Source organism: Phalaenopsis equestris, unplaced genomic scaffold (assembly GCF_001263595.1).
Source record: "Phalaenopsis equestris unplaced genomic scaffold, ASM126359v1 Scaffold000513, whole genome shotgun sequence".
Taxonomy (NCBI): domain Eukaryota; kingdom Viridiplantae; phylum Streptophyta; class Magnoliopsida; order Asparagales; family Orchidaceae; genus Phalaenopsis; species Phalaenopsis equestris.
Window position 1 is genome coordinate 801,763 of NW_018164953.1, and position 10,991 is coordinate 812,753.

Sequence of the window (10,991 nt, forward strand, 5' to 3'; positions counted from 1 at the left end):
TATATATATATATATCAAAGAAGAAATAAAAACAAGAATGCTGCCAAAAAAAGTTAAAAGAAGATGATAAGGGGCCGAAGAGCTGGATGCTCCTACATTAGCTAGTGTAGATAGCTATTAGTGCTACTATAAGAGCTTGCAGTTCATAAACATCATATTTTAGAGTTGCAAATTAGCTCTTATTTGATTCATTTGTCAAACAATACTATGATAGCCTGTTTGTTGAGAGCTTAATCTTTAACCCAAGAGTGATTGAATTCAAGGCTTAAAATAAATAAATAAATATGAGCTGAATATGAATAATTTTTTAGCTTGATTTATTTGATGAGCATAACACCAACAATTCTTTCGTTCTGTTGTATTCCGCTTATTTTAACAGGATTTAACTAAATAGTTAAACAAATAATATTTATAATCTTTCTATATTGATATTTATATTGTATTTTAAAAATATTGAATTTTATTCTTTTAAATCATTCAAATTAATTAGAGTTGAACAAAAGCTAAATATGAATAACTGGGTTCGAATAAAACTGAATACGAACATATTATTTACGAGTCATTACAAAAACCTAGTCTATTTAGAAAAGAAAAAAAAAGAGTCGAATACGAATTGTACAAATAAAAATGCACCTGCACGAATTTCAAAGCAAATGACCAAAGGGCTACCAACGATCATTTTTAGATGAGTATTGGTGAAAAAAACATATTTTCCAAACGATCAGCAGAAGACGCCAAGAGAAAGTCCTACAAGGCGATAACAGCCTTCAGGATGATCGACGGGGAGCTCTCTTTCGTACTATATATCGACCGAACCTAGGATTAGTAGACAATTAGCAACCCTCATCAATTGAATCAACCTCTGATTTTATCATATGCAAATAACACTGTAACTACCCAAAAGCACCTCCTGAAAAGTTAATAATTAGAGGTTAATATGTATTTTTATAATAATGAGACTCGGGCTATAAATAGGGATCCATATTATAAATAAAGGGCTCATTTTGTCTGCCTACTTCTGTTCTCTCTCTCTCTTTCTCAGCCACTTCCTAATAGAACGTTTCATTCATTGGGTGTGTTTCATGGATATTTTCAGATCCAACACGAATACATATTAAACTCACTCAAACTCAATTGATTTACATGCCTAATAGTTTTAGAATGATGAATCGAATGCATAAAAGTGAAGTGGGAAATGAGAAAAATTGAAATAGGAGCCATCATGTGTGATGTTTTACACTAAATAATGACAATACCATGATAACCTTTATCACTATCCCCCAACTTCTTTAGTTATAAGTTATTACATCCAATTTTACCTCATACCGGATCTATCACATAATTTTCACCTTTTTTTTTTCTAATTTTGATTAATTGTTTTAGTAATTTTGTTATAAATTTGAGCGGCAATATCTTATGTATATCTTATAAGTCAGATGTATATCTTATCAGTCAGATGATTACTATTTGAGTTTGACTTATAACTGACTTATCCCCGCTTAACCCAAATTTGACCAGGCTAACTCAAATTGACTACTCTAAGAAAATCATAACAAAAATATTAGACATTTCGTTACATATCACAAACTACATGAGCCTTTTGGTATTGTGCATCAAAAATATAGTTGCAAAAATCTCGAGAAAATCTAACGGGTCTTGCTTATGAACACTAAAGGACGGTGTATCGAGATAATGAAAAGATGAAAACACCAAGCGTTGTTTCCTTCGGTTGGAACTCTGAGCCGACTTGACAGAAGCACAAACAAACAAAGAAATGGAAGCAACCCAATCAGAGCGACAGTTGTTCATTACCAACTCCCTCAGGCGATTTAAGAACCGCTCATAAAATTGCCTGAAAGCACCTCACTAAACGTCCTTTGAGAAGGTCTCTTGTCCAAGGAGGGTTGTCCCTCTGATTACAGTGGTACACTCTCTGCCTAGCGGGCCCAAGTTTACTCTAATGACATGAGGGCCTCTACTCAGGATTTCCTAGAAAGGTCGACCGACAACTCTTCGGCCAACCGAATGTTTATCGACCAACCAAAGGTTTTCAATCGACCGAATCACAAGATTACCTGGTCATCAAATGCCCCTCTTCAAGCAATAGTGAATACGAAACAATGTTGATATCAGTTATGACTGTGTCGTAATAACTTGTAATGTTTCTATTAAAATAAGAACAAACATGCAGTTTTATACTAAGTATCCCTGAAATCTTTATATAGGGGGGTCACTTCTATAATAAAGAGCTAATGAATTTACTCTTTCAAAACTCCTATATTAATGTCTACACACACTCTCTCAATCTTTCTCTTTCTCCCTCACTTTGTTTCTCTCGTTTGTCCTACGCTCTATACATTGGTGTGATCCACAAAACATATTTGGATTCAACAAAGATCTACATGTCTAACACCTAAGCCTTGTTTTCTTTATTTATACCACTCAAATCTTGCATGTTAAACAAAAAAAAATACATCTTTTACATATATAGTTATAGCTTATATGGTAGATATATAAATCCATAAGAATTGAGAGGTATGTATGAAAATACTTCTAAAATATTGTATTGCTCCTTCAATTTGTGGGGATTTGATTTGCACCGACTGGCGACAGCCATTGCAAGCTCAGCGCTCGTACAACTAATCAAAGCTTTGAATTATTAGTTTAAGTCCTTGATATGTGGCCATGCTCACATGGGTCATAGATAATCACATTTGTGCAGACAATCAAGGCATTAAATATTCTATCAATTATTTAACTTAATTTGTATTTAATCAGATCAAAAGTATTCATTTGATTCCGGTTTTCCACATCTTCAAATATTATATTTTTGATAAGAGGAAAGTATTCTTTCATTGCACATGCAAATCTTTTCCATTTAGAAGTACCTATTTGCGTTGAAAATGGGCATAAAATTTTAAATTTTGAAAAAATTATGATCTTATTTTGCATCATTTATTAATTATTTAATTCATTTATTCGTTACGCTAAGAAGTATCCTCCTTTGATTGTCTTGTTAGTAATTTCTACTCAAGATCGGACTTTATAAGGTCATATGTTGATGGTTGCCTACGAAAATCTCTCGAGAAGAATTATCAGGGCCACATGTCTTGAAGCTGAGTCCATCCCTAAACTCAAAACTTATACTCGATTCTGGTCTTCCATATGTTTATCACCTAGTATTATACAAACATATATGCTCGTGTTTTTCATATTTAAAATTGCAAATAATGCTCAGTGTTTGTTTAATTCTTGTATGTATATACAAATGCCATCAGAGGCGACAGGTAGGTGATACTATCTTTTCTCTTACTGTAGTTAATTGTATATGCTTCATTTAGACATGTTTTACTACAATTCTTCTTCTATTTATTACATTCCTCACATGTGACCCCTAGGGCAAAGAATATAGGATATTTGTTTAGGGCCGAAAACTTTAAAATGTATAATTTATTATTTTCTTATATGAAGCCCTATGATATAAGACTTAGGACAAATGTTTAGGGTTAGAATCCTATAACACGTGACCAACACTCTCTTTCGATAGAGTAATTTTAACTACTTTCAAAAGTTCAGAATAAAACACATTCAATCATAAATCAATTTAGACCATTCATTCAAGATAGAACATTAAAAGAATAACATGATAATAATAATGCACTTTTTTGGATTTACAAGAATTTTTTGGATAACCCATAGTTGCTAACAAGTGACCTTCAATTTAAACAATTTTAACAGCATCATTAGACTAAGTAAATTCAAAATTAATAGTGATGTTAGGATGATAGAATCATGAGATCTTAATTAGCATGACCTAACATAATTAAGATACCCCCCCTCACAACAACCAAACAAACACATAAACCTAGGACAGGTCGTTTGAAGCAGGGTTTCTATCCTCCCACCTATTTTCAACGAGACAACGACCAAGTGGCAGTCAACCTTCAGCCAACAATCGAGACCACAACATGAAGCCAAGAATGATCCTCAATTAAAACTTTCATAGTACTAAATAACATAAGCCTTCAGGACTTGTGGTTGTTTTTCTAGTACAACGTAAATCCTCACGCAGTCTTTTAGGCCTTCAAATGATTGTATGTTGTGCGATATAAGCCCTAACTCTTTTAGGGTTTTGATGTTGTTTTAAGATACAAGATAAATCTTTCTATCTTCTTGAGTCATTTGCTTGATCGTAAGTCGTGCAGATAAAAGTCATATTTTCTAAATAAATTGCAGGATTGAAATATTATAAAACTTCCCTTTCAAAAATGTAAAGCCAAAATATATGATAGTTTGAGGTGTCACTAAGCTATAAACAATTGTTTCACATTGAGTCCTTCCCACTTGACTGTCCTATAGACAATTGGGGAAATTGAACGTTGACTTCTTGAAGATAAACCCTCAATCTTAATTTGTTAGATATTTTTTGTCACTTGAGGTGTAATTAAATACATGGACTTGTGTCTATAGGAGAATTAGTAAACCAAATAATCTAAAACCTATCTAATCTTCAGATTAAGCAGTGGAAGAATTTGTTGGAAATTTTGCAGACTAAACAAATATCCTAAATTTTTTATTTTAAATAATTAAACCCATTATTAAGTGATATTCTTATCCTTTGAGATGACATGTCACTTGTGATATTATGTTCGATTATTTAAACAATCAAATATATAAGATCGTTTGGTCTCATTTTTCAAAATTAAAAATCTTTTTTTTTTTCAAAATAAAAATTATACATATATTAAATCAAAATTATTTTCAAAAAACTAAAAATAAAACCGACAAAATTATTTTTTTTATTTTGATAGTGCATAAATTAAATTCTTATTTTTGTAAACTTCAAATAAAAAAAAAGGTTTAATTGCTTATTTCTAGCATTTATAGGGATAGATTAAAAGTCTGAGAGAGAAGCATGTGCCTCCTTTTGCCACCTCCATAAGAAACAAAATAATTATCTTGCATTGCCTTTTATTTCATATCATTACAATCTTTCATGCTCAATTTTTGTAAACATCATGATTAATGATGGGTTAACCCCACCACATCATGTCAAAGCTAAATGTGTATGATAACACCAAAACTATTTAGTCAATTATAGTGAAACACTTGTCTCTATGATAACTAAGATAATAAATTTACTCCATGACATAACACCCCAGCTTGACTAAAAATCAGATTATTAGCGGATCTTAGTAATGTTAAAACTGTGAATTTAGTGGTGGTGTTATATCATTAATCACTTGAAAATTGATTTGAATTTTGGCTCGGATCAAGATAAACAAGCCTAAGTACGAGCGACAATTTTGAATCAAATATTTTTCAAACCAATTTTGAGCGGTCCTAAACTCGGCTCGAAATTGAATTTTAACATCCCTAGCACGAATACAACAAGTCAAAAAATCAGCTGCAGGAAGTGAGGCTTCCAGTGGTGCAACGGTCTGGGTGGGAACTCTGCTTTGTCGGCACATGGCGGGATCTGTACGGCCTACGCCGGGATAAAGGACGGCCATCTGGTAATGCTCGATATTGATTTTCGGGTGCACAACACGTACGTGATGGTGGATGACAACACCATTTGCCTACTGATTAAGCCCACTGATGGGATCAACCACATTATTGGATAGAATTCCATGTGATGGCCTTTAATGTATTGAAGATTTCTTAGGGGAGAAATTTTTTGTCACATGGATGATTTATTTATTTATTTATTTGTATATGTAGTGTTGTTATGAATTTATATATACTTTATCTAAATAATTTAAAATTACATGTTCTTTTTGTGATTTTTTACCTGCACAACAACACTCAAAACATAAGAAATTACATATTCTACACTCCAAACATTAAATTTACCTATTCCACACCCAAAATACTGCATATCTTGCGGGAAGAGACCTTTCAGTAAACCATAAAGGATTCTGTTTACAATTTCAGCAGTAGCATTACATCCCTCTAAAGCAGTCCTTCAATGCTTGATTTCACATCATAAGGAATGAGAGAAAGATGAACGATAATAGAAAAGAAATGGTGAGTTATTCTCCATAAGAAAGGCAGGGCCTTTTTTTGGAACGGCTTCTATTTCCTGCAAAAATCACTGTAAATTTGTTGTGAATTTCCCAACAATAGTTCTAATTATCATTATTATTATTTGGAAAGTCAGCAGCAACCTTCTTCCAGCTCACAAATTCTAGCATTTAATAAAAAGCTGCTAAAAAGTTTATAATCAAACAGAACTGTGGCTCTGATTCCTACTGAGTTTTTTTGGTAGAGTGAAGCAGCACAGATTACAGTCAACAAAATGTTCCAAAGTTTCTAATTGCGCTTGAGCAGCAAGAGGAGAACATAATTTGAAAGTTGAAGTCACATACAACATTACTGTCGTTACATTCAATTTTCGTCTCTTCCATCTAACAAGAAACATCACATTCCAGCTTGTCTTACTCCATAGAAAATCTCAACGAAATAAGTTCTGTATATGAACGGGAGGATAGACGCAAACAGTTGTAGTACCTGATTGAAGGAGCAGGTGTAGAAGCTGCGGCCGAGCTTGGTACCGAGAAAGCTAGTCCTTGACGTTGACAAAATAGCTTGTGCTGGAGCCGATTGGATGGCGGCTGAGCGAAACCTTTGGCAGGTAATTTTAATGTTTAGAGTGTGGAATATGTAATTTTTTATCTTTTTGAGGGCTAAGCAGGTAAAAAAAAACCCTTTTTTTTATTATTTTGTGTAAATATTAAAGATTTTTGTAAACTTCAAATATGAAAATGTTCTCAATAATTTTTTTTTCTAATATTTATCGTCCATAGTGATCCATGAACTATATGTTTTTGCGAGATTTATATAAATATCACTTAATTATGATGTATTTATATATCTAAATCCTAAATTTCAATTCTTAAATCTATGTGATCTTATTCATACATCAAAATATATATTTTTTTATAAAAAACTTGAAATAATGATATTTTTGTATGCGATATATAATATTTGAAGGGTCTATAATATAAAAAAATAAAGTTTTTATGCCATATATGTGAAAATGTAGTAATTATGTAAATGTGCCATATTTTTTTATGAATTGGACGTCTGTTTTGATCCATTTATTACTATGCATGTAATTGCCGCATAATAGTAAATATGTCAAATAAAATGAGGGAAAAAAATCAATTTTGTATTTATATACATGACACTTGGGTGCTTTAATACTATGCATAAAAATATGTATTTCACTTTTTAAAAGTTATAATAGTGATGTCTTTGATGTGATATTAAAGTTTTGACCGGTACATGTGTAATGTACAAATCTCTTAGTTATTTAATTTATGTTTGAAAAATTATAATATTTTTATATGATAGTTGTGTTTTATAAATTTTTTATCAAATTTATAAGTTATCTATGAAAATTCGTACATTACGGTCATGGATGTATCATAGACTATATCAAAATAGAAAGAATCACTAAAGTGTTCTTGAATAGTGTTCAGACCTTCATTCAAATGACAACTCAACTCCAACTTTCCTATCTGAAGGTAGGTTCGGGTGCTCATGTTCGAAACATTGGAATCGAGCAAACTTAAGCGCCTGAAGAAGCATTGTATGATTCATATCGTTAGAGATTTCAACCAGATTATTAGTTTTGGACATCACATGGTGAGCTTGACACTTCAATATTTAGCTCTGCTTCTACGATGAGTTATGATCCTCACTATGGGTTTAACTCAAGTTGATATGTAGAAATGGTCTTTTATGAAAAATGTCTTATTATCTGAGTCAAATGGAGGAAGAGCCACCAAACCAAGAAGCGCGGATGTTTTATGAATTTACGAATAAGATACAAATGACACTATGGGAAGGTTGTACACCCATTCTGAGTTATCTATATATAGCTCTAAGAATATTAAAACTTAAAACAGGGTTTAAAATGCCCCAAGAATACTTCAATCAGTTTGGAGGATCATTGAATGAAATAAATCCTCAAGAAAAGCAAAATAGCCGGTCTCCAAGTTATGTTTGAAATCAAGGAAGATTAATTATTATGTAAATGAATACATGTTATTTTATAATTCTAATGTAATAGATACTCAACACAAATTTTGTGAGTCTCATTGATTCAAACCTCAGAATAAAAAAAAAAGAGGCAGAAAGTATTCCCATACAATTATCTCTTTTATATGCCATTTATTTGACGTTTTTAAAAACTATTTGTTTCTATATGTAGTGTCTCAAATTGAAAAGACATACCACTACTATCAACAGAACGCCACTAACACTAATGGATCAATGCCAATTGGTTTCAACCATTGTCACGTGATCATCATCTCACAGTCACTGTTATCCTAGACCACCATCATTGGGCAATCACCAAACCATCGTAGTAAGGTCAACGTTAGGCCACCATTGTCAAACCATGGTTGTCTAGCTGGTGTCACAAGATTATCATCATTTGGTCACCACTGTCACATTAAACCACTATCGCTCGACCAACAATGCCATTGTTTCCATTGTTGACTGATCACTATCCCCATCAATATTATTGCACAGCTGACATCACTGAATTTTCTTCATCTAGCCATCATTGTCGCCATCGTGGTACACAACCTTTATCAGACTAAAGGCGCTAATGTTGCCATTATTGTTTGGCCACCGTAACTGTCAAGTCACAGTCGCTCAGCCAACATCATTGGCCACATCAGTGTCATTGAATCACCATTGTTAATTTTCATCGTCACAATATCACGATCTCCCGACCCTAACTAGCATTAGACCACTATCGATTGTCCACTGTCTGATCACAGTTATGCTGTTAATGTCATTGCAGCTAACATCATTGCTTGGCTACTATTGCTGCTATCATCAGGCCATCATCGCTAAATTGATGTTGTTTCCACTGTCAGACCTCCATCGATGAACCATCATTATTGAATCACTGCCGCTTCATTATCATTACCACTGCAATCGGACCAATGTTGCCTAGTTGTCGCTATCATCGAAGGTGAATTCAAATCTCCACGACACAGCCCCTACCATCAATCTTCCATAATCGCAACTGGCTCAATATCACTTTACCAAATTTTTTTCCACTCTTATAGTAAAATTCAAGTCGATAACACTCCATTTTGTAATATTATTTTTTATTGTTCAAGGACAAGCAAAATCTTGTAATATACATCTAAATATTGAAATCATTTTAACCAGACCTGGCCCCATGATTTTTTTCATTGTTGTGTTTTTCATGTAAAAACCACTATTGTCCCCTCTGTCGGCTCTTCTTATATTTATATGTTCGTTGAATTTTAATACAAAACTAAGATATTAATATATTACTCTACTGCCACGAATTCTCCTACATACAATAACACCAATGAGAATATACATATAAAAAGGCTTTATTGTTTTATATTGGGACTCATGGTTGTAAGCAAAAGGAATCATCTTCAACATACTCTGGGTGAGCTAACAAATCATTAATTTCTACTATTATTAGTCTTTATAAACTTTGTAAAAGTCTTAAAATAATTGAGGATGCAATATAAGTTTATATTAAACTAATCCAACATTAAAAAATAGATAAAATTAAGTTAAGTTTTTTTTAAAAATGGTTGAGCAAGCTCATCTTTTTAAACATTTAAGAGTACTATTGATCACTCTAGTGTCATTAGCTAAATCGCTTGCATCAAATTACTCAAACAATGGCAAAGAATCTCATGAAGATGTAAACTCAATTATAAAGTTAATCTTAGATTAGTATTCAAAAATTAGTATATAATTAAACTAATCAAATTAATTTCTCTATATCTAAACATAATAATTCTAGCTTCCTTCGTAAGCATGGCCCACTTAACTTAAAACAAGGGAGGAAACCAATGTCCTACATGTGGAGCATTGCAGCCTCAAAGAAAAATGGGGATGCCAGCTCAGCAAATGGCATTGCAGTAATTAACTCTTGAAATAAGGGCTTTTGACAAAAACCTCTTCTTTATATCCCCCCTCCCTCCCATGCCATTTTTGATTCATCTGACCCTCCGCCAGTTTTCCTCCCACAGCGAGAAAGAGGAAGAAGAAGAAGATGATGATGGCAGGCTTGGCGGCGCCGTTCTTCCTACTGTGCGCCTTCTGCCACGTGGCTACCGCCATCACCGATGGTAAGAAAGTCATCTCCCCCATTCATTCATGAAAACATTAGATTTACAAAAAAAAAAAATTATATTTATAGTTATGTTTTCTCATAACAATAACATTATAGAAATTTTCTATTTAGCTTTTAAGAGAAGTTATTTTACATATATAACACAGTTCTTTTATATTTAGGCACGAATGTGGTATAAGTATAAATATTAAAATTTCAGTGCTAGATATGTAAATACATAAGAAGTATGTGGTATGTATGTAACTTTCCTATCCAAATTTGTACTCCAATGATAAAGTGTCACGTATACAATGGTCCCACCGTAGTGCCACGTGACACCCCACTATTGGAATACTGATGCATCAGTACTCCTCAGGTAATATTTTTTCACATTTATGTGAAGAAATAATTAATGGTAATTCCCAGATGGTATTTGGCAAAGTTTGGACCACATTTTTATTTATTTATTTTTCTATTATTATTATTCTTCATTCCCTGCTTAAAATTAATTTCTCTTATTATATTAAATAAAGAATCATTATTGTCGGATCTAAAAGCTACTACGTGAATATTATAGAAATCAAATCGATGGTCGACCGCAGCACGTGCTGCTAAGTTCTCCATAGTCAATACAGCTATCCAATACAGCTATCCAATTGCTCTATCCAATGCTTATTTTCCGTGATGTACGCTGTAATTGCCTTAAAATAATGGATGTATATATATATATATATATATATATATATATATAGGGGGGTAAATGCTCAGCTCGTGTTCAGCTCCTTCGCTTGGCGATCCGAACAGCAAAGGAGCCGAACACGAGCCGTTCACGAACAAAAAGTCGTTTTGCTACTCGGAGTTC

The 10,991-nt window shown here is 32.9% G+C and overlaps 1 protein-coding gene across 1 annotated transcript in view; it reads left to right on the forward strand.

Moving 5' to 3' along the window:
• Positions 1-9,998: 9,998 nt before the first annotated feature.
• Positions 9,999-10,991, forward strand: part of LOC110028539 — a 4,725-nt gene continuing 3,732 nt past the window's right edge. The window contains exon 1 of the mRNA XM_020730436.1: positions 9,999-10,145. Coding sequence (XP_020586095.1) covers positions 10,070-10,145 — 76 coding nt within the window. The 5' untranslated portion in view covers positions 9,999-10,069. The remainder of the gene's footprint in view (positions 10,146-10,991) is intronic.